The 23,409-nt window shown below is 52.1% G+C and overlaps 1 protein-coding gene across 4 annotated transcripts; it reads left to right on the top strand.

Annotated features, from left to right (window-relative positions):
- Window positions 1-1,812: 1,812 nt before the first annotated feature.
- Window positions 1,813-22,633, top strand: ZDHHC1 (zinc finger DHHC-type containing 1). Of its 4 annotated transcripts, XM_053906552.1 has the most exons (13): window positions 1,814-2,108; window positions 8,372-8,418; window positions 8,854-8,909; window positions 9,776-10,018; window positions 14,761-14,936; window positions 16,526-16,627; window positions 17,040-17,164; window positions 17,244-17,420; window positions 17,690-17,802; window positions 21,432-21,514; window positions 21,758-21,845; window positions 21,976-22,054; window positions 22,158-22,633. In XM_053906552.1, exons 4-13 carry the CDS (start codon window positions 9,776-9,778, stop codon window positions 22,439-22,441), a joined length of 1,470 nt encoding a protein of 489 aa, XP_053762527.1. In that variant the 5' UTR covers window positions 1,814-2,108; window positions 8,372-8,418; window positions 8,854-8,909; the 3' UTR covers window positions 22,442-22,633. The 4 variants fall into 4 exon arrangements, with proteins under 4 accessions (XP_019311134.1, XP_053762527.1, XP_019311130.1 ...); XM_019455585.2 differs by lacking the exon at window positions 8,854-8,909; XM_019455586.2 differs by lacking the exon at window positions 8,854-8,909 and having other exon boundaries at window positions 1,816-2,108; window positions 17,262-17,420.
- Window positions 22,634-23,409: the final 776 nt, after the last annotated feature.

The following is a 23,409-nucleotide window of genomic DNA, read 5'->3' as shown; positions in this document are numbered from 1 at the left end:
ACCACACACTTTAACCAAATAAAGAGAAAGGGGATGCCTGGCTGGCTTAGTCAGTAGAGTGTGCAACTCTTGATCTTGGGGTTACAAATTTGAGCCCCATGTTGGGTGTAGAGATTACTTAAAAATAAAATCTTTAAAAAAAAATAAGGAGAAAGAGTGATAAACCTGGAAACTGGGAGTAGAATGGACTAGAAGTAGGCAGGCAGATGTTAGACAGGAGGTTGGGGCAGAATCAGCAAGGAAGATGCTGGTGGTCTGGGCTGGAGTAGAGTGGGAAGAATGGACACTGGCCATGTTTCAGAGGGAGGATGGCTTGGTCTTGGGGACTGTCTGGGTTAAATGGGCAAGGTCCAGGAGACTGAGAAGATAGTGGTGCCCTTGGGAGGGTCTGAGGGGGAAGAACAGATTTGTGGCAAAGACAAAGAGGGCATACAGGGATGTGTTGCATCTAGATACCCATGAGACATCTAGGAGAGGTGACTGGGAAGCAGGTGGACCCAAAGTCTAGATGGCTGTGACTCTCAGGTTCCCCCTCTCCCTGTGGGCATATATGGGCTTATCCTCCACATTGATTTCTAGGTCATCATCTCTGTTGGACCCGAAAGTTCTCCAATTCCAGGTAAGAGTCATCTTGATTGGCATCTTAACAAGAGAAGTTATCTTGCATTTCTGAGGCCAGAGTACAGAGATATTTATTCCACAATAAGTTTGAGTTTATCAGGACTGGAAACAAGAATTTATATGGTAGAGAGATTCAATCACTTGCACAAGGACTCACAACTGGCCTGTGGCAGAGTAGGAGTTGTTAATGCATGTGGCTCATGCATTTTAGGCATAGGGATGTTTTCTGTCCAGCCCATTCTAAGCTGATAGCAGCCAGCTGCTCACCATTTTAGGGCCTTGGAGATTTCGAAGACAAAGGTTCTTCCTGTTTTTTGAGAAAGCCTGAGCTCATGGGAGGGTCCATTTCCAGTGTTCCCAAGGAGAAAGGGAGAGGGAGCTTTCAGGGAAGCTGGGTCCAGCAGGGAGGTCTCCAAGGCAGGGGAAGGGAAGAGTCTTCAGGCCCTGCAACCAGGGAAGCAGGCACCTATCCCCTGGCAATCTTGGGGCATCAGGCATGGCCCCTTAGAGCCCAAACCTGGAAGTCCTGTGGTTGGGACAATGGCTGTGGCTTCAGTACCAGAGAGGACCCATGACTAGAGCGTGCTTCTCAGGCTGCTATTGCAGGAGATCCTGAGTCCTTGGAATAACCTGGGTAATAGGAGCCCAGCAGAGACCAAGACTGAATGTCCCACCAGTCTGGAAGAGGGGGCTCCCAGTAGGATTTCTACTTAATTTAAAGGAAAGATAGAAAGGAGATATTTTGTGCTGCATATTTTCTTTTATACTTCACATTTTATATTATGGGGAAACCTGCATATTTATTTGTGTATTTGTCTATACCTGTCTTTCCCTTAGCCTGTAATCTCCCTGAGGGGTAGGGATCTCGTGTTCCCCATGGTATGCCCAGTGCCCAGCACATACTCATTAAAGTGTGCAGGCTGACTGGGGGGTCTCCCCGACAGTGGTAGTCTCAGGGAGAAACTGAAGGGGGGCACGTTTGGGACAAGTTACGATTTCGAGAAGACAGCTGTGGAGTGAGGGTGGGGGAAAGTGGGTTTTCGAGGACAATAGTTGAAAGGGAACGGGGAACGCGGAGGCTCGGGTTCCAGGGATCCCAGGGGTCCCTGGTGAGCCCCGCCCCGAACCTTGGTGCCGGCGCGAAGCGACGCAGCGCGGTTTGGCCGCTGTGGGGCGCCGTAGCCCGCGCCGTTGCCAGGGGAACGGGCCCAGCTCCTGAAGAGTTCCATCCCGCCTCGGCCTGGCCTGGCGGGGCTGTACAGCCAGCCCGCTCCAGCCGGTGCCCGAGGACTTGCCCGCCCGGCCTCCGTCGCGCGGCCCGGGATGGGGCCCCGCTCCGGGCTGCGCCACCGCCTGGTCCCGAGGACCATCTCCGTTGTGAGGGTCTGAAGTGCAGCCACCGTGGGAGGGTGGACGGCCAGGCGCGGGGGCTGAGCTACCGGGTGACCTTGGCAGGGCCGATCTGGCTCGGTCGACGCGACGCGCAGGTGAGTAGCCCCCACCGCGGTTCTCACCTCGAAACCTGGCATGAGCCACGGGGTTGTGGCTGCAGCCGCCCGGCTGTGCTCTGCGCTCACCTCGGCCTGGAGCCCGCGGCCTGGGCTTCAAGGGACAGGGCAGAACGCGGGGCTTCCTTCTAGTATTCATCAGGTTCACATATCTGCATTGAGCAGATACTCAATATACACAGTATACTCAATACTGTGTGCCAGGGACGGGGTCACTGAGGATTCCAGGAAACGGCACGATCTCCAGAACCCACAGAGTATTAAGGGGGGTGGGGTGGGCAGACTCCAGATAGACGACTGTGTGATTTTCGCTCGAGATAAGTACTCTGGTGACGTCATGGAGGGGGGCGGGGGTGGTGTTCTGGCAGGGTCTCCTATAAAAGGTGACTTTGAAGCTAAGACCTGAAGGTTGAAAGGAACCAGAATTGTAAGTAGGGGAAGGGTGTTTCTGGAAGAGGGAAAAGCAAATGCAAAGGCAGCAAAGTACTATGAAGGAACAGAAAGGATGAGGGGAGCATTGAAGGATGCGATGGAGGTTTCAACTTTGTCCTAGAAGCAGGAGGAAACCATTGAAAAGTTTTGATGAATTTGAAGTTTTGAAAAGCTCACCTTCCTCTGGCTGCTGTGGGCAGTGTCCTTATGACAGGGCACACCAGCAAGTCATTTGAGGGCCATCGTAATTCTGCCAGTCTAACTGTGTCTCCTAGAAGAACTTAGTCTCTCTGAGCCTCAGTATCTTCATCTGTGAAAGGGGGATGTTATTCTGCATGTTGTTTATGAGAGAGAAAGTGAGAGACCAGTCCATCCGCGACCAATGACAGAGGAGGTCTTTGGGAACAGTTTGAAATGACAGGACCTACCTCAGAGAGTTGTGAGGGATTATAAGTCATTCTGTTAAAGTAGTTCCTGGCACAGAAAAAGTTCCCTCCAAATGGCCATTATTACTTAAACTACATTGCTACAGGGGAACAATGATGGAGGGTTGGATTAGGGTGATGGCAGCAGAGATGGTAACAAATGGTTTAATTTCTTTTATTGAAGGAAAGCTGGATTTAGAGATAGGTGTGGGGTGGTCTTTGCTTTTGTGGAACTGGTGGTTCACCATGGAAGATGGGTTTGTAAACGGATAATCACCATGAGTTGCAATAAAAGCAACATTGGTGCTTCGTTTTTTTTTTTTTCTTTTGTTTTTCTTACTTTGTTTTGTCACAACTTTGCTCTTAACGACTGTTTCTTGGTGGGTGTTCCTCCAGGCTTGCTCCTACAATCATGTGAGTTGATTTCCTGGTTAAAATCAACAACCGTTGGCTCCTCTCATTGGCCTGTTTTCGCTCCATTGTTACTCCTTCCTTCTTGTCCCCTTTCCCTGGCTAAACCTGAATCCCAAACATTGCAGTGGTTGCTTCAGGAGGAGAATGGCACAGAAAATGTTTGCACACCACATCAACTCAGGAATGAGTGAGATTTCAGGGTTTTCTTGCTCTAGCATCAGACTTCTGTGTGTTGTTTATGTGAAGAGCCCAGCCACATCTGAGGCCAGTGACTGGACGGGTCTATGAGAACAGCTTGAAGTTCCAATTTATTTTCTGGGCATTGTCGTGAGGTGCATATCTTAGTCAAACTGGAGCCACTTCCCAGAATTTTAAGGCCAGAGACTTCTCTGGTACCTGGAGGGAATTTTAATAAAGTATTTGCCCAAAACTTCTTTTATAAATGACTTTTTTTGCACTGTAAAACAGTGTGTACCATGCAGCATTTTTTTTTCCAGCCTCTGTTTAGGTTTAAATTGGACATCTGTTAAATCTTAGTGAAAATTATTTTATTTTATTTTAAAAAATTTAAGTTTATTTATTTATCTTGAGAGAGAGAGCGAGCAAGCGAGCTTGGGGGAGGAGAGAGAGAGACAGAGAGACAGAGAGAGGGAGGGAGAGAGAGAATCCCAATCAGGCTCCATGCTGTCAGCACAGAGCCCACATGGGGTTTGAACTCACAAACTATGAGATCACAACCCGAGCCAAAATTGACTGAGCCACCCAAGCACCCTTAGTGAAAATTATTTTAAAAGCAGATGCAAGGAAAAGTTGTTTAGAAATATCCATAGACGGGTGCCAGGATGGCTCAGTCGGTTAAGTGTATGACTCTTGATCTCAGCTAAGGTCTTGATCTCAGGGTCATGAGTTCAAGCCCTGCAAGAAAGCAAAAGAAATATCCATAGAAAATAATTCCTGTAAATCCTCTAGCTTTTCTTAGCAAACAGAAAAGATGGTTGTGAGCAAAACCATCCTGTTGCATGCACCTTCCCTTTGGGTTCTGGAGTCACAGGAAGCTGAGCTGACTTTTGGCTGAGCACTGGAACAGGGTCCTGCCCAGCAACTCCTCTTGTGCTGCCCAGAGGTCTGATTCCAACTTTGACAAGACTCCCAACAGCTCGTAGGGAGCTCTGTGGTTCTTCCTCACAGCTCTGCAGTGGAATGATTCAGAGTTGCTTTCGAGGAGTGAGGAAGCACCGAAATAAAACTGAGCACTCTTTTTGCATGGTAGTTAGGTGGGATTTCCTTGTTTGTCAGGTGTGGTACAGGGCTCTGGAGCCCACAAGCACATTTGGTCTACGTGGCAGCCCAGTGGGCCAGGAGGGTAAGAGGTGACACCCCTTAATTATTTATCTGACACATTCTTTTTTTCAAAAGCATTGATGCATATGGTAAAAAAAATTTCAAACACTGCACAGTAAAAGCAAGTCTCTTTCACTGCAGCCACTAGATCTTCCCAGAGGCTGTCCCTGTGTTTGCCTTTTTGCATTTCTTTCCAGAGAGAATCTATGCAAATTGGAACATACCCATCCCCGTTTGTTTTCACTTACTTGATATAGCATGTTCTACAACTGCCCACATCTTGCTTTTTCACTTCACTTTGTATCAAAGGTCATTTAATCCCTCATTGTTTTGACATTGTATAGCATTTCATTGTGTGACTGTGCCATAGTTTGTTTATATTGTTTTTTGTTCTTTATTATTGCAAACAAGACTGCTGTGAATCTTTGTGTACTTTGTGACTATATGTATAAGATAAATACCTAGAAATGGAATGACTGGGCCTAAGGGTATATGGGTTCTAAAGTTTGGTAGGCATTGCCAAATTGTCTTCCAGCTACCTTTTTTTTTTTTTTTTAAGTGGGCTCGAACTCATAACCCCGAGACCCAAGAGTTGCATGCTCTAGTGATTGAGCCAGACAGGCACCCCCCAGCTAACTTTTTTAAAAGCTGAGTAAAGAAGACACCCAAAGAGTTGCCTCTGAAATTTGCCTCCGGGTTACCCAATCTGTGAGTGGCAGTGCAGCAACCAGAGCCAGGATCTGTTTCCAGGCCTTGTGCTCTTGCCTAGCTCCAACCTGCCTCTCTCCATTGGTGGCTCAGGTCCCCAGGCCCTCAATCCTGCTCTAAGAGCCCTGTCTCTTCTTCTCTAACCCCATCATTCTACCCTGCCAGTTCAGTGGCGTCCTCCTAAAAAGCCTCTTTAGTATTGAAATTGATTCTTTTCTGAAATCCTCAAACATTTTTCAGGAACACAGGGGTGCCCACAGCCTCTCCAGGGCTAGTATTTTTCACTTGCGTCTGGTTGTTTCGACAACGCCATTCATAAATCTTAGGAAGCATTCCTAAATATTTTTTTGGTGAGAGCAGAGGTGGGCAAGAGGGAAGTGGATCAGTCATAGAACTATTCTACAGTTCATAATGAGAACTTGAAATGTTGACTTCCCTCATTTAAATTAGGCACATAAAGTAAGGTAGCCTTTCTTTTGAAAATGCTATTTTAGGGTTTTAGCATAGGAATGTTAACAGGAAGAGATTAGTGTCATCTTGGCAATGACCTTTACCTTATTGGGACAAGGGAGGGGGCTATACAGCCCCTCTAGCCCACCTCAGAAGCCAGGTGGGTCCTTGGCTTACCCAAGGTGACCTTTACCCAAAGGTGGCGACTTTTGGCCTTAACACTCCTTGGGACCTCGTTACTCTTGTCTCCATCTCCACCAGTTTAACTCTGTGGTTTGTTCTGTGGCAGCAGAAGGTACATGAAGAAACTTTTACCAAGGCGCACATACCTCTCAGCCCACCAGAGATGCAGCTGGAGGCATCGGTGGTTTAGGGGACCTTGTGGGCTTGGCCTCCATCTTCTGGCCAATTCTTCCCGAAGCACAAGGCTGCTGGGCTGCTTCCCTCCCTGGGCCAGCCTGCTGTTGTGTCACCTTTCCCCTCTTGCTCGTGCCCTCTTCCCTACTGGACTAGAAGAAAGCTTTCTAAAACACCCACCACCTTTGTGTCGTTCCCCTGCTTTAAACTTCTTATGACTCCTTGTGGCTCTTTCAATAGTAGCCAGACTTCCTTGCCTGGCCTCCTAAGCCCCATGGGATCTGACCCTTCAGCTTCTCAGGGCTCATCTCCTTCTCTAGATCCCCCCTCCATGCACCCTGTGTTCTGTCACTCTGAATGGCTCACCCTTGTATGACCCATTCACCCACTGCCCTCATGTCTGTCTGGGCCCCCAGAAAGCAAGGCCCTGAGGGCAGGAGCCTGGTCTCATCTGTGTTTATATCTTTAGTGCACACAGGGGGCTGGGCCCCAAAAGTGCTGACTGGGCCAAGGTGTAAATGCACAGGCTGGCCAAGCTGTCCGGGAGCAGAGCCATGCATCTTTCATTCTGGTCTTCTAGAGAAGTGCCGAGAGGGGAGGGAAAGCCAGAGAAGTTCCTGGGTCTGATGACAGTGCTTGGTCCCATCCCTGCCTGAGGCCCTATCTTGGATTCTCTCCTACCTCCCAGCCCTTTTAATCAAAGCCTTTTGGGCCAAAAGAATTTGTAGCCACCAACCCCACAAGGGAAAACGTCATCAGGTAAGAGCTGGCTGGCCCAGGTTTTCCGGGCAGGTGGCATGCCTCCTGGTCAGCTTGGGTGTCTGCTCTGGGGTGCTGCTACTTCTGTACAGGACTCACCCAATAGCACCATTCCCCTGTCCTCTGTCTCACATGAGGGGCACCTCCCTGGGCCAGTTGTCCCCGGGTTTGGAGTCAGAGCCACCCCCCAGGCCTCAGATGATGAGTCCTCCCACTTCAGATATTGGGGAGACAGCAGCACTGGGGGTGCCTGTGACCACTGCCACTGTGAGCGGTGGGGACATGTCAGTCATATGCCTCTGCTGCTTTCTTTAAAAACTTCCTCAAGGTGTAGGGCTGCACAGGTGTGAAGATGGCAAAAGGAAAGCTAGAATTTAAGGATCCCAATTCATGGGTTCCCTTCAAAGGAGTTTCCCTGGTGATGGTGTCACTGGAGAACGGATGTGCAAGCCACAGGGATTTGCCCCTGAGCAGAACCACCCACCTCAACTGTATTTACAGGGCTTCACCTAAAGACCTTTGAATTCCCAAAAATCAAGGACAGATTTGCTACCTCTGGGGACATTGAAAATAAAGTGGTACCTGCTTTTTTTTTTTTTTTTTTAATTACCATTGTCTCTGTGATCAAAGGTGAGACGGTTAGAATGACCATCCAGTGGCCCAGCTCTTATGACAACATGTTCCTTGGGACCACTGGTTTAAGAAAGCAGCTTCAACCAATCCCATTACTTTGGAAATTAACCTTGTAAAATATCAGATGCAGCAGCCTTCCTTTGGAGAGATCAGGAGAACCCAGAGGGCTATTTTAAGGATAATTATAATATCCATCATTTATGAAGCATTTATGTGTCAGGGCTTTACTTACAGTGTTGCTGATCTATACACAGCACTAGGTAGCCATCCCTACCCCCATTTTTCAAATGAAGAAACAAGCCACTCAGCTAGTAAGTGCAGGGCCAGGACTTGAACCCAAATCTGTTACCTCCAAAGCTGGGGCTCTTTTTTCACTTTTCACTGTTTCTTTTTGGAGACAAAGCAAATGACCAGGGGATTCCAATTGAGTCCCTGGGAGAAAACTAAGGTCATCCCATTTAGCTTTGAGATAAGGCTGCTCAGAGATGAATATGGCGGGCTTGGCTTACAGGAGGCTCTGAGCCTCAGGTGGGATGAAGCAGTGGCTAAGTGTGAATGTCCGGCAGTCAGGGTAATAATAGCCAGTGGCAGGGCGAGCTGGGCAAGAGGTATGTCTCTGCATGGTGGCTGTGCAGATTGAAGGCAGGGCAGAATGGGCCAGATGGTTCTGGGTGGACCAGCATTGCACACCATTTATCGCACCCACATTTCCCTTTATTTCAGATGATTTCAAGTCAGCAAACATTTACTGAGCACCTACTATGTACAAGGTATGTTTTGGGTGCTTGGGGAAGGGTGTGTGGGCAGCAGGGATAAGTGAATCACAGTACAGTTGCTGCCCTTAGGGAAAATTGGCATAACAGGGAGCAGATGTGGGGATGACACAGGGTTCCAAGTGGCAAAGTGACTTGCCCATGAAAGACTGAGCATGAGGGCCCCCTGACTCTGTTTGGGGCATCAGGGAAATCTTCCTGGATTGGTGATGCTTAAAGTGGGCACTGAAGGCCAAATCACATTTTGTTGGGCCAAGATGTGAGGAAGGTGTTCCGGGTAGATGTGCTGAGGGGGGTCTGCTGTACTTTCTGATATAGTCAGACTCCTTGGCCCACAGGCATGGGCTCCTGAAAGGAGAGTCCAGCTGCCAGGGTTTTGTCCCTTACTCCTGGCCATCCCACCAAGAGCTCTGAGTTGGCCTGTCTCCCCAGGTGTGGTGCTGCCTGCCCAGGTGCTAGTCCTCCCTCAGGCCCAGAAGATTCTGGAGGTGGGGCTCTTCCTCCAGTAATGACAGCACACCCTGCCTGCCTTGCATGTGATTTTGGCCACTAGGCCAGGTCTTAGACTGAAGGATGGTGGGACGGGGGTGGGGGAGTGCTGCCACCTGGTGGTCTGGCTGTGGAGGAGGCCCAGCCTTCTCTGAGCTCTCAAGTGAGTCAAAGGCCATCAGCCCACTTGTCTCTTCTCAGTGCACTAGGCCCAAATTTACCTAGAGAAACATGGTCATTTCTGCTGCTGGAAGGAAGCAAGGGGGGATCCTTCCTTCTCTTGCATGCTGGCCCCTCCCCAGCCAAGAAGTCTGAGGCACAGGGGGAGATGGTTTAAGGGCTCCCCCATGCCCCATCCCCGCTGTTCCCAGCCTCTCTCCTAAAGGGATTACGTGCTAGCCCAGGGGCAGACGCCAGACCCCCTTCTGAGCACCCCTAGTCCATGTTTCCCCTAGCAAAGAGTAAGGGGGCCCTTTCTGACACTTGCATTTGGGCCTCAGGACAGAGGTGACTAACAGAATCAGCATGTGTTCTCATTGCTCTGGCCCCAGCCTGATATTGTTACCAGATGACAACATGTCTTACTGGGTTTTTGAGTAACAGGGAGCCACACTGTTCTGAATAAACCCTGGACCCTCCTATCTTGTCCTGGCCAGCGCTGGGGCCAGAGCTTGCTCTGGGGCTTTGAGAAATACTCCACTACCACCTTCCCCCATGGCCTGTCTTCATCATGCTAGGGCCCCAGTTCTTCTGCAGAGTAGCTGGGAGATGACTTCACATCCCGGCCTGCTCTCCACATGGGGCTCTGGGCTCCAGCCCGGGCCTCCTTAGGCTAATGCTTTCTCTACTTTTCCTTCCTCTGGAGATGAACGTCTGCAACAAGCCCTCCAACAAGACAGCCCCTGAGAAGAGTGTGTGGACAGCGCCTGCACAGGCCAGCAGACCCTCCCTGGAGCTGCAGGGCCAGCGGTCCCGCCGGAATGGGTGGAGCTGGCCCCCTCACCCGCTCCAGATTGTGGCTTGGCTGCTGTACCTCTTCTTCGCTGTGATTGGCTTTGGGGTCCTTGTTCCCCTCCTGCCTCACCACTGGGTGCCCGCTGGCTATGCTGTATCCTTGGGAAAGTGTGGGGCTAGTACATGGGAGAACTGGGGCAGTGGATGGAGGAACATGGCAGGGGCCTGAAGCTGGGCTCCAGAGCCCCACAGAGTGCAGGCAGGCCCCCTCTCTGCCCAGGAGCACCAGCTGCCTCCCTGCCTGGTTTCCAATCCCCATCTGACCCCTCTGCCTGATGGGGTGAGCAGATGGACCTAATGTACCTTGGAGCATTTAAAGCCCACACAGCTAGGAACCTTGTCAACCGAGATACCGCAAGAGTGATCACAGAAGAGAGCCTTAATGTTAATTGTGTCCAGAGCTCGACAAGGGATAGAGAGTAATTATTCCATTTACAAAAGAATCTTTCACTTTTCAAAAAGAGTCATGGTAGAATTCTTTTACATAGTAAGTTTCCTGGTATATTTAAAATGTGGTTTTATGTACCGTCAGATAATTATGCTGTACCCAGGACTGTTTAGGAGCTCATTGGTTTTGTAAACCAGACTCTTAGTGTGAGGCTGAGTTGACAAGAGGAGGGATAGAGATGCCCTGGAAACTCATGGGAACAGTGACAAACACAAACTTGCCTGAGCCCAGTGGTATGACTCCCCCAGCCTTGGCCACAACCCCCAGGAGCCGAGGACGTGGCTGCAAGGCTGGGAGATTGGGGTGCAACAGGTGGCTATGTGCCCCTGTCCGGAGGGTGCCCAGAAGAGGGTGCCCTCATGTGTGTTCTTCATGAAAATGATTTCTTGGGCTTCCTGGGGGAGAAGGGAGAGGGTGGGCTAAAGGAGGTTAGCAGAGATTAACTTGAAAGCTCCGGGCGTAGGGTCAGCAGCCGAGGTTGGTCACAGCTCAGCCCTTCAGGGGTCAGACAAGGCTGAGCAGCTTCGGCCGGCTCCCCGGTTCTCAGCCTCCTCCTCTGTCTGACAGGAGTCCTGCCTGCTTCGCAGAGGAAAGGAGCACCAAGGGTGTGTGTGTGAGCACCAGAATATGTGAGCCAGAAGTGTGAGTGTGCTTTCTTGGGAAACCACAGAGCCCTTGGCTGGTGAGTGACAAGGACAAACATGTGGAGAAGGACTGTAGAGAAGGTTGTTGTCCTCAGACACCAGCAATATCGCTGGGGGGCTTCCTGGTTCACTAGGACCCAGGGCCTAGTCATCAGCTGTGTAAATGGAACGCTGGCCTTTCCCTGAGGGGACCAACAGGACTTAGGCCTTAGTGCTCTTAAGTAGAGTGGTTTGTGAAATATTCCTCCCATGATCTGGAATGGGCATGCCCCTCACTCAGGATTATCTGGGCTTCTACCACCAGGGTACCTGGGAAGCCAGATTCATAACCACGTGGTTGCAGTGAGTACAGTCAGAGCAAAAACAGTAAACAAGAGTAGCATCTGTTGAGCATGTATATGTGCCCGGCACTGTGCCAAGCCCTGTATGTGGATTATATCATTCAATCCTCATAATAATCTATAAGGAAGGTGTTCTCCCCCACTTTACTGATGAAGAAGTCAGGGCTCAGAGAGTTTAAGCGACTTCCTGAGGTCACACAGCTGATACCCACTGAGACAAGAAGGGCTGCTCAGGCAACCTGACTCTGAGGCCGTGGGACGATTTAAGGGTTTTGTCCTCTCCACATTCATCCCTTTGGGCAACGTGGAGGCTCACAGAGCCACCAGGATTGGCACTCCCACTTCTAGGCCTGTATGCTTCTCCTTCCTTCCATCAAAGCCACCTTCCTTATGAAAACTTCCTCAGGGCCCCTGAGGAATGAGGTAGGGTAATGGTGTGTAGCAAGTACCTACCTGGGGCCTGGAAGTGGCCTGGGACCTACCGTTGCAAAGATGAGTAAGACAGGCCCCCGGCCCTGGGGTGCTCAGCCTGCCGCTGGGGGAAAGCCTTGTAGATTAGAGATCATCACATGGTAGGTATGAGGGTAGGAGCCATACGACAGATTATGGGTGTAGGAGGAGGGCTGTCTAGACCAACACCACCGTGGGCTCAGATGCGGATCTGCTATGTGCCCATCCTCCTCTGTGGTCACCTCTCTGGGTACTCTTGGCTCTGCCCCTTTCCTTCATCATCTGTATCCAGTCAGTCATCAAGTTCTGTGGATGTTGGCTCCTAAATAGCTATCCAGGCTTGCCCTCATTCCTCCCCACTGCCATCTGCCCCTCTTACCTAGATGACTGTTTTGTTTCCAAATAGGCCTCCCTCCACACCCTCTTGGGCCAATCCATCTGTGTCCACCTGTGTTCCTGCAGCAGATTGCCCTTTCAAAATCCAAATCTGATAAAGTCGCTCCCCAGCTTAACATCCCATAATGGCTTCTTCCTGTCTTAAGAAATGATGTTCAAGATCCTCAGGACTCTTCATGTTCTGGGTTCTGTCCATCTCCCCAGCCTCTTACATTATTTCCTCTGACACCACTGGTCTCTTGGCTGGAAGTCTCTTGACTCTCTCCCTACCCCAACACCCAGCTAAATAAGAAGTCCAGAACTGGCAGCCCACAGGCCTGTTTGGCCTACAGATTTTCTTTTCTTTTCTTTTTTAAAGTAGGCTCTATGCCCAGAGTGTGGCTTGAACTCACGACCCCAAGATCAAGAGTCACACGCTCAAGCAACTGAGCCACCCAGCTGCCACCAGATTTTCATTTTTATTAAAAAAATTTTTTAATGTTTATTTATTTTTGAGAGACAGAGAAGGAGCGTGCACACACACGAGTGAGGGAGAGGCAGAGAGAGGGAGACAGATCCGAAGCAGGCTCCACGCTGACATCAGAGAGCCCAATGTGGGGCTCAAACTCAAGGAACTGTGAGATCATGACCTGAGCTGAAGTCAGACGCTTAACTGACTGAGCCATCCAGGTGCCTCCAGATTTTCTTTTTTAATTGGGGGACAGTTAACACACAAAATGGACAGTCTTAAGTGTTCCTTTAGCAGGTGTATTTTAAGAATTATTTATTTTTTGTCAACATTTAAAAAATGAGACCTCATAAAAATCCAGATTTCTAGTTCCTTTTGAAAAGTTAGAATATGGTGGCGTGTGCCCTTATTCTAGCATGGCAGCAATGAGCTGAGCTGGAACCACACACCAGCCACCCCTCTGGCCGGGACTCTACTTGGTCCCAGTACCCAGCCAGGCTCCTCCTATTTACATTATCTGTTCCTCTCCAAGTCTCAGCTGAGATGATGCTTCGTCAGAGCAGCTTTCCGGATCCCTTCGGATTAGATGAGGTTACTCAGTTGTAAATTCACATGGTCCCATGAACTTCCTTCATTGTAATCAACCATATTATTTGATTAACATATATGTTTCCCATCAGACTGTAGGCTCCTTGGGGCGAGGGCCCAAGTCTGTCTTGCCCCTGGCATAGCCCTCAGAGCTTGGCGCAGAGAAAGACCTGAGTGAACAGTCAAATGAATGAACCAGGGAGTGGTATGGGAGGAGTGTTGGAGCAGAAAACTAAATGTTTGCCCACATTCAGTGTGTCTGAAGAGAGGCTGGAATGGTGAGGAGTAGTGGGTGGTGATATCAGACAGGTGTGACAGGAGCCAGAGCAAGAGAAGCCTTGGCACTGAACAGAACAGTAAACTTTAACTTGAGAGCCATCGAGAGCCACTGTAAAAATTGAAGCAGGCAAGGCTTTATTTAAGCTATTCAGTGCTCACTTTGGGATCAAGTGAAGGGCAGGCTCAAGGGCACTGAGGCCAGAGGAACAGAGTCAGGAGACTGTGGAGTACCCAGGGAAGAAGTGAAGGCCTGACCCACAGCCAGGGCTGTCTGGCCTTCGTGGGCTGTGGTCCTCGTGTTCAGCTGTGGTCTAGCACATTAGGGAAGAGCCTGGCTCACACAGACATGTAGGGAAATTTGGCCACTGGGAGGAGGAGGAAGAAGGAAAAAGGAGGTTAGGCAGCCAACTGATGGAGGGATGAATGATGGAAGGATATGAGGTCTGCCTGGTTAGCAAGAGGACAGATGGAGGGAGGGAGGGCAGATGGCTGTCTGGAACCTATTGGAGAATTTTTACAAATGTAGACTTTGCAGCAAATTGTCAGGATACTCGTCCCCTGCATTTGTTCTACTCACTGAGCAGATAGTTCCTGGATGATCTGTGTTTCAGCCCCAGGAATTAGCCAGGCTGCCCCTGGCCAGGCGCTGAATATGTCAAGCCATCCCAGAATCCTCAGCCCTAGGGCTCCAAGTACCTGGACTCCAGTCAGGGAGGCGGTGGGTGTATTGGACCCTATCTACGAGTGATTCTCCATCTGGCCCAGCTGCTGAGAAAGGACGGCTGCTTCCCTCTCAGATCCGAATTCCTATGAAGGCAAGAGAAACAAAGTTAGAACTTATATTTTGGGTCCTTGGGCCTTAGAGGATAATCTCTTTCAGTCTCATTTCACCATTTAGAATCTGAAACCAGATCAGATTCCAAGGTCAGACCAGCCTATGGTCTGTGCCAGGACTGGAGCAGTGAGGCCAGGGCCCTGTGGTTGGGCCGCTCAGCGACAGTAGGCAGTGCCTTGTGAGCTCCATTACCAGATGGCTCCTCTCTTCCATCTGGGGCATGGGTATGCCGAAGAGGTCTTTCAAGGAAGCTCTTGTTGGGCTGGAGGTAAGAGGTGGCACAGGTAGAGAGTCTCTGCATGAGGGAGTCATATGGAGGTGGAGAGCTGCTACCTGGCCCTGGAAAGTGGGGAAGAGGGGCTTCCAGCCAGCAGAGTGTGCAGTGAGTCTTTAACCTTCTGGGCCAGTGCATGGGCGCCATCTTTGCCGGCCACCTTGTGGTTCACCTGACTGCTGTCTCCATCGATCCAGCAGATGCCAATGTGAGGGACAAGAGCTATGCAGGCCCCCTGCCCATTTTCAACCGCAGCCAACATGCACACGTCATTGAAGACCTGCATTGCAACTTGTGCGACGTAGATGTGTGAGTGAGTGTGGACTGAGGGTGTGTGTGGGTGGTGATTGTGCCCCGGGGCACTGCCAGCGTACGGTCAAGGTGGATAGGGGCATGCCCAGGGCTTTATAGTTATGCTGATGCCTCAGAAACCTCATGTTTTACACAGTCAAGAATCTTGACGGAGTGACAGAGAATTGGGTGAAGGAGGAGATTGGAAACAGAAGATGAGGAATGGCATTTCCAACAGTTACAGTAGGAGACAGTTGGCACTGCCACAGACTTTTCTACTGACTGACTCTGCCAGTGACTCCCCTACCCCCATCTCTCACAAGCATTCCCAGATAGGGACGGGGAGGGGCACTAATGCTTGAGTACTTACTATGTGCTAAGTTCTTATGAACAACCCTGCAGGGCGGGCAGCACCTCACCTCACAGAAGAGGAAGTGCCCAATGCTCATATGGGAGCCCAGTGCTCCCATATGACCTATGCCTGAGGTCATATGGCTATTGGGTAGCAGAGCTAGATTCACAATCCAGCCTGCCTGGCCCCAAGCCCATACTGTTATCCTCAGTTACCCATGAGGAATCTGAAGCCCAAAGAGGCCAAGTGACTTACTCCAGATCATGCTGCTAGTGGGAAGGACAGTCAGAATTTGCAGAGCCCATGCCTCCTTGGCTGTTCTGGACTGCCTCCCTAGGTCCCTCCCTACTCTCCTGGAGCTTCCAGCCTCAGGCAGGGGATTGGGGGTGGCGGTATGGTCCAAGGCTAGCTCTACATTTCTAATCTTAATGTTCACAGCCTGTTGAAGGGGTATGTCCCCAGGACAGAGAAAGAGGCAATGGCATTAAGGCACTGAGGGGTTTGGTGTCTGATCATCCTTTCCTTCACTAGGCACCAGTCAGTGCATTGCTCTTAAGTGGATGCTGTGGCAATGGCTGCCCACTCTGTTCTGTTCTGGGGAAGGGGCTGCAGCTCACTCTCCCACACCCCTTTGGGCTTGCATTCCTAATGTGGCCTCACCTCCTCTGACCCCCTGCAGCAAACTGCTGTTCACCCAGATGTCAGCTTGCTCCTCTTCCTTTGGCTCCCTTTGGGTTAGCCTAGACAGGCTTTTTCTGGCAGAGGTTTTCTGGAAGAATGCCAGTAAAATTCCCATAGACTGGCAGGGAAATAGGGACTCAAAAAATGGAGATGTCAGAAAAAGCAACGCAGGCCCTGGACCCAGCAGCCTTGCTCTCTTCTGCTCCTTGGTGCCACACCTGCATCATCTCCTGGCTTGGCGCAGGGGTCCTTGCTTGGAAAAGAAGCCCCATTTCCGGTTCATACCACCGTCACGCAGGTGCGCAATCCCTTAGCGGTTAAGTGTAATGCCTCCCAACCCCTCTACCTCCTACCCTGGCTCTTCAGAAGCCAGACCTCCTGTGGGTGCTCTGCTTCGCAGTGCCACCAGAGGGCGTGCGCGCTCCCCGTCGCCGTTTCCAGGTTCCGGTGGAGTGCGGGGTGGGTAACGCGCTCCAGGCCCGGCGTTCCGGTCTTCCGTGGCCCCAGCCAGGCCGGTGGCGAAGTGCGGGAAAAGCTAGCCGACCGCCTTGTGCCCCTCCACCCCCTCCCGCAGGAGCGCTCGCTCCAAGCACTGCAGCGCCTGCAACAAGTGCGTGTGCGGTTTCGACCACCACTGCAAGTGGCTCAACAACTGCGTGGGCGAGAGGAACTACAGGTGAGAGCGCTGCACGGGCCGCAAGGGTGCCTGCGGATGCACGGGTCCGAGTGTGAGCCAGGAACCTTGAGCTTGCATATGAGGCGGGGAAGGGGGGGGGGGGGCGGTGCTTGGTGGACCTGTGCGCTGGTGTGCATTAATGTGTTGGTCTGAGGGTGATGCTCCTGATGGCTGCCACCTGGGACTGCTGAGGGAAGGTTTGGGGCTTTCTCCTGTGGGTCCACAGAATGGTGGGAAGCCTGCTGGGGTGGCTGCCCAAACTGATCTTTGCCCTAAGTCATTGGCTTCGTGAGGAGTTGGGGCTGTGGGGTCAGAGGCCTGGCTCCCCTCCCAACCATGGGCCCTTCTGAGTTCTGGGCCCTTATCCAGCTGGAGCACCTGGGTGCTGACAGCTGCCCACGGCTGGGCCCAGGCTCTTTCTACACAGTGTGGCATCTGCTTTACTGGGTGTCCTGCTCCTCGTGCTGGTGGCCACTTATGTCTTTGTGGAGTTCTTTGTCAACCCCATGCGGCTGCGCACCAATCGCCACTTTGAAGGTCAGTCCCGGCTCCAGGCCCACTTCCACCTTCCAACCCTGGGCCTGTCCTAGTCATTGGTCACAGCCCGGATGAGCAGTCTGCCTGTGCCTTGCAGTCCTGAAGAATCACACAGATGTGTGGTTCGTGTTCCTGCCCGCTGCCCCTGTGGAGACCCAGGCTCCTGCCATCCTAGCCCTGGCTGCCCTACTCATCCTTCTGGGCCTGCTTTCCACAGCCCTGCTTGGCCACCTGCTCTGCTTCCACATTTATCTCAGTAAGTCCCCCAGCCCCCACTCACATATACCTATACCTGCCTTGCGGTGGATAGGGGTCCCTAGCCTGCAGGGAGGTACCACTTGGGCCGTAGAACCCTGAAGCCATGCTCCTTTTTCAGTATTGGCTTTTGATGGTGGCCTGGTCTCACTTAATGGATTAGTGTATATGGGGACACTAGTTTTCAGGCTGGGGCTGGGTACCCTCCCTTACCTTCTGAACTCTAGGATCCCCTTTCCACTGCACTGAGCCCTCTCCTCACCCCCTCAGTGTGGCACAAGCTCACCACCTATGAGTACATCGTGCAGCATCGCCTGCCACAGGAGGCAAAGGGGGCCCACAGGGAGCTCGAGTCATGTCCCCCCAAGATGCGGCCCATTCAGGTATAGAAGTCGCCCAGAGGGCTGAGGGGATGGGAGATGGGGCCTGGGTCTGGGAGGGGTGGTGGCTGTGCAGCAAGCAGCAATGAGACAGGGCAAAGGAAAGCAGGCCTGGAACCACAGTTGGAGTAGGGGAGCACCTGGAGGCAAGAGGGGCAAGGCCAAGCCTGTACTAAACGCATGTCTGTTTGCTCAAGTGTGAGCACAGCCAGAGGAAGCCCCGTGTTTTCCCGACCCCATGTACATGCCTGTCTGGGCTCCGAGTATGTGCTGGAGGGCATGGGATGTGGGAGCTTGGAAGTGGGCAGGTTGGGGCTGCAGAAGAGAGATGGATCAGCGACTGGGTCGCCAGGATGGAGATGTCAATTCTCTCTACCCGTGACCCTGAGACCTTAGACTCGTCACCTTCTTTAATCCTTAAAAGAGCCCATGAGGCAGGTAATATAACTGCAACCGTGTTGCAGATGAGCCTAACGCTGGGTCTGCGAAGAGTTAAAGTCCCTACACTCTGAAGCAGGAACCCTGTAGCCCAGCTACTGACCAGCCTATCCCCATTCCCACGCCCCATGGCTTCCTGAGGTCAGCAGCTGGAGGTGGGGGTGGTCCAGTTCTTGGAGCCCCCAGGGACTGGGAAGGCAGGGGGCCCAGGCAGGCCTTGCTGGGAAGGCTGAACTCTGGATCCCAAGTCCTCATGGCAACTAGACACAAACACAGGCTGGTGGGCGGGTTGGGAGAAGGCTTGGGACCCGGCCTCTCCTGTTCTCATTGCCAGGGGTAGGGCCTGGGAGGCCCGGGGGGAGTATTGACTTTTGGTGGCGACCCCCCTGCCACACCACTATGTACACACACTGGTGCCTGGCACTGAACCCTTGTAAGTGCAGTGGCAGCTATCCTTGGAGTGGGCATCCCCTAGGCAGGAGACTTTCTCAAGCTCCATAGTCATTACCCACTGAGGCAGGACTGGTCCTAAGATGCTTAGACCACAGGGATCTAGGCCCCTGCCCTGTAGTCACTGCTTGCCTAGGCTTTGGAGTCAGGTGTGCCAGCAAGGGCATTTAATGCCATCTGTATGTGACCTGAGGGAGGCCTCCCCAGGAGGAGGAGGGATGTGTTTGTCCCATTGCACACAGGAGAGTTCTGAGGCTGAGAAGTGCCTTTTACCATTCAGGAATGTGCACTTTTTTTTTTTTTTTTTTGGTCAAATTTTTATTTCAATTCTAGTTAACATATAGTGTAATACTGGTTTCAGGAATAGAATTTAATCACTTACATACAACATCCAGTGCTAATCATAAGTGCCTTCTTAATACCCATAATCCATTTAGCCCATCCCCTACCCACCTCCCTCCATCAACGCTGTTTGAGGAATGTATACATTTAAAAAAATTTTTTTCAACTTGTTTTATTTTTTATTTTTTAAAGTTTACATCCAAATTAGTTAGCATACAGTGCCACAATGATTTCAGGGGTAGATTCCTTAGTGCCCCTTACCCATTTAGCCCATCCCCCCTCCCACAACCCCACCCGTAACCCTCAGTTTGTTCTCCATATTTATGAGTCTCTTCTGTTTTGACCCCATCCCTGTTTTTATATTATTTTTGTTTCCCTTCCCTTATGTTCATCTGTTTTGTCTCTTAAAGTCCTCAGATGAGTGAAGTCATATGATTTTTGTCTTTCTCTGACTAATTTCATTTAGCATAATACCCTCCAGTTCCATCCACAGAGTTGCAAATGGCAAGATTTCATTCTTTTTGATTGCCGAGTAATACTCCACTGTATGTATATATGTGTGTGTGTGTGTGTGTGTGTGTGTGTGTGTGTGTGTGTGTATACACCACATCTTCTTTATCCATTCATCCATCAGTGGACATTTGGGCTCTTTCCATACTTCGGCTATTGTTGATAGTGCTGCTATAAACATGGGGGGTGCATGTGTCTCTTCGAAATAGCACACTTGTATCCCTTGGATAAATGCCTAGTAGTGTAATTGCTGGGTCGTAGAGTAGTTCTGTTTTTAGTTTTTTGGAGGAATGTACACATTTTGAAGCTGAGAGAGGATCCTGGGGACAGCTGTGATGAAGGGAAGGGGGTTTGAATGGGGATACCCTGGTATACCCTCAAATTTCCCCAGCTGGCTAGGACCTGGCTCCTGTCCCACCCTGGCCTCTCAGGCTTCTGGGACCATCCTCTAACTGCTGCTCCTCCCACCCTGCCTTGCTTCTGGAGCCCAGGGGCACCAAGAAATGCTTTGCCCCTCTTTGCTGGGCCCTGGAGGGGTGCCGAGTCCATACTGGGGGAAGAGAAATGTTGGGGGGGCTAGATTACCGTGAGGTCCCAGTCATTACCTTGAGGTTCTAGTTCTCGTGACTGGCCTCTGAACGCTTCTTTCCCAGTGCTCCTCTCCTGAGGCTGGCGCCCCCACACTACTTTACAAAGGGCTAGTCTGGGCCTTGGTTGGGCATGAGACTTACTCTGGGCTTCAATCTCTGCATCTGTGCAGGCAGCCCATGGCCAGCTGGGCTCTATCCCCCAGATCTTCCAGGGCCCTGAAGGCAGCCTCCCCACCCCCACCCTGAGCAGGAATGCGGGAGGGGCCCCACTCTACAGCCGTTGCCCCCAAACATAGGCTTGTTTTAGAGACGGCGTTGCTGTTACAGTGTCATCTCTGCATTAGTCAGGACGCCTCGGTCTCCATGGAAACAACTGTTGAGCAGGCGACAGCTGTCCCAGTGCCCCCCCTGCCCCCCCCCCCCCCGGTAGGGGCGCAGCATCATCCTGGCTCTGCCCTATACCCTCCACACCCCACCAGGGTTGGCTTTTTCCTTGCTTTTGTCTCCTCACCTGTAGTCCTTATGAGCGTCCTTTGTGCTCGGTGGCAGGCTTAGGCCACTTCTGTGTCCTCCTGGCTTCAGGTCCCCTCACTTTCAGGGGTTGGTGCTGCCACTCCAGTGTCACTGTGAGGATCAGTGACTAAAGTAGACACAGAACTTGCCCATAAGCCTGGTCCCAGATGGGGGCTGTGGTACTGTTTTTTCCCACCTCTTAACTGCCTTCTCTTTTGGGGTGGGGGAGACCTCGCTTGGTCCCACTAGTTCCCCCACCCAGGTAGCTAAGATTGTGGCTGGTACCCTGAGGACTCAGCTCCCATCCAGTCATGCACATAGCCTCAGGTGCATACCCCAGCGTATGAATGTCTGGCCAGTCTCCCAGCCAGGGAAACAATCAGGGAGACTAGAGCCCTGGGAGGAGCAAGAAGTAGGAGAGGGTTGCTCTGAGAGCCTTTTCCCCACCACCCACCTTGGCTAGAGCAGACTGAGTACATTGGACCTATGAGGCTGGGGGTTCTCTGGAGGAGGTAGTTTGACTAGATGAAGTGAGGAAGATGGTAGGGATGGGCTAAGGCCCATAAATGGGTGTTTTAAGCCTCAGCCTACAGAGGGGTTTTCCCAGCATAGCTGGGAAGCCTGGAGGACAGTCGGAAACCTCTGTGCCCAGACCTCCCACAGAGACCAGTGAGAAGTGGGGTATTGTGTACAGGATGGGGTGTCGGATACAGGATGGGGTGGGCTCAGGACCCAGAAAGCCTTGGATCCACACCTGGCCCCAGCCTCCCTGACCCCCACCTTCCCCAGGAGATGGAGTTCTACATGCGGACCTTCAGCCATGTGCGCCCAGAACCCCCTGGCCAGGCCAGGCCTGCCACAGTGAATGCCAAGTGAGTGCAACCTGGGCATGTGCCACCTGAACATCTCTCATTGGCATGGCAGGGACATCCAAGGTGGGAGAAAAGGGGTAGGTCAAGGCCAAAGTATAGGTCTGGGTCCAGCCTGGCATGCCCTTGGACAAATCAATGCCCCTTTCTGTGTGCTAGGAAGGGTGGCTTATTTCAGAACATCCAGAGGGGTGGGATTTGAGGAAACAATGGGCATCCAGCACTTACCCTTCCACTTCCCCTTAGTCTTTCTCAGTTCCTTGCCACCCGAGGCCAAATGGAGCCCCCCCAACCCTCCTCCCCAGAGACTCTGCCTCCCCGGATCCGACCCCAGGTGAGGGGGACTGTGCTGGGCCCATGAGGAAGGGTATGGGAAAGCTGTCTCTACCCTGCCCCACTCCTCTGCTTCTTTGGGTGAAGTGGGGTTTGGGGAAGGGGCACTCAGGCTCCCCATGTCTCTGCAGAAAAAGAGGAAGCGGCGTGTGTATAAGGTGCCAACCTCTGGCACCTCGGATCGGGAATCGCCGCTGCCCAGGCTGTCGGGTGAGTGTCCCTTTCTGACCAGATCCTGAACTCCGAGGGAAAGAAAGGTAGGGCCCCGAGAGTGTCACAGCCCTAAGTTCCACATTTTCCTCCATCCATGCAGGGCCCAGGGGCCCAGGTCGCAGCTCCAGCTCATCATCAGATTCCGTGGGCGCCAGCCCAGTGCATGCCACTGGGCCTGCAGGCGCCTACCACTCAGCGTCAGCAGAGTCCATGGACGAGATTCCAGTGGCGCAGACACGCCTGGGCAGCGCTGCTCTGGCCGCCCCTGGAGGCAGGGGCCGAGAGCCAGGGCTGGCGCTGCAGGTGCGTGCGCCCGCTGTTTTCGTGAGCCCAAGCAGCGGCGAGCCCGGGGCGCGGGGCGGTCCAGAGACCGGCCTACCTTAGCAGGGCGGAGAGGCAGGAGGGCCAAGGAGGACCGGCCATCCCGACTCTCTATGCAACACCCCCACCCTTGCCGCACCGAGTGCACTTTAGGGGCCCCTATGGCCAGCGGGATGGGTCCCCTTCTCCCATGACTCAGCAATACCCCCTCCCCCCCAACCGGCCATGATGCTCCAATAAACTTTTTTTTTTTTTTTTTTAATGCTTTTGCGGACTTAGTGCATACTTCTTAATGGCAAGGGCCATAGGCCCTCCTGGAACTGGACCATTGTCAGTCGGTCTAGGGGCAGAGGGTAGGATGAGCCCCCTCATACATTGAGTGGCCACCTAGGTTGTCATATAGAGAGGTACACGAGGACCTAAGGTGCTCAGGTACAGGGCCCCTGTTGTGAAAAGTCCTGCAAGGCTGCCTGGAGGAGGTTATTTGTCTTGAAAATAGGGTTTATACTTGAAAGGGAAAACAGGCTTTGGGATCCGGAGGCAGCAGAGGGGGCAGGGACTGTGAGGCTGACACCGGGGTGGAGTGGGAATAGAAGACCCCGGAAGTCTTTAAACTTCTTCCTGATGTTGGGATTACTGTCGGTGGGCTTGGGGATTCGTGATTAGTGCATTGGTCCCTCCTGCTCTCAGTGCTCTTGAGTTGTGGCCTGGGGATGCCACACGTTATTTGGAGAGCTGTGGCCTTGAGCCAGCTCTAGAACCCACTGCCATTGAGAGGAAGGACTTTCTCGCTCTTCTGCCAGCCCTCTGCCCCCCCCCCCCCCCCCCGCCCCCCTTCACTCTGGCTCCCGCTCCTGTTCCCAAACGGCCTTCAGTTGCCGCTCTGGGAATCTTCAGCTTCCCTATGGAGGTGGGGGCCTGCCTTGAACTTTGGGCAAAGCCCCAGATGAGGCTCTTTTCCCGTTAGGGGTTCATCCGAGGACGTCCAGAGCTGCGGAGGGCTGGTCTCCAACGGGCGTGAAGGCCGTGGA

This window comes from Panthera pardus, unplaced genomic scaffold (genome assembly GCF_024362965.1).
Source record: "Panthera pardus isolate Hobbes unplaced genomic scaffold, ASM2436296v1 HiC_scaffold_19, whole genome shotgun sequence".
Taxonomy (NCBI): Eukaryota; Metazoa; Chordata; class Mammalia; order Carnivora; family Felidae; genus Panthera; species Panthera pardus.
This window is presented reverse-complemented; position numbering and strand designations above follow the sequence as displayed.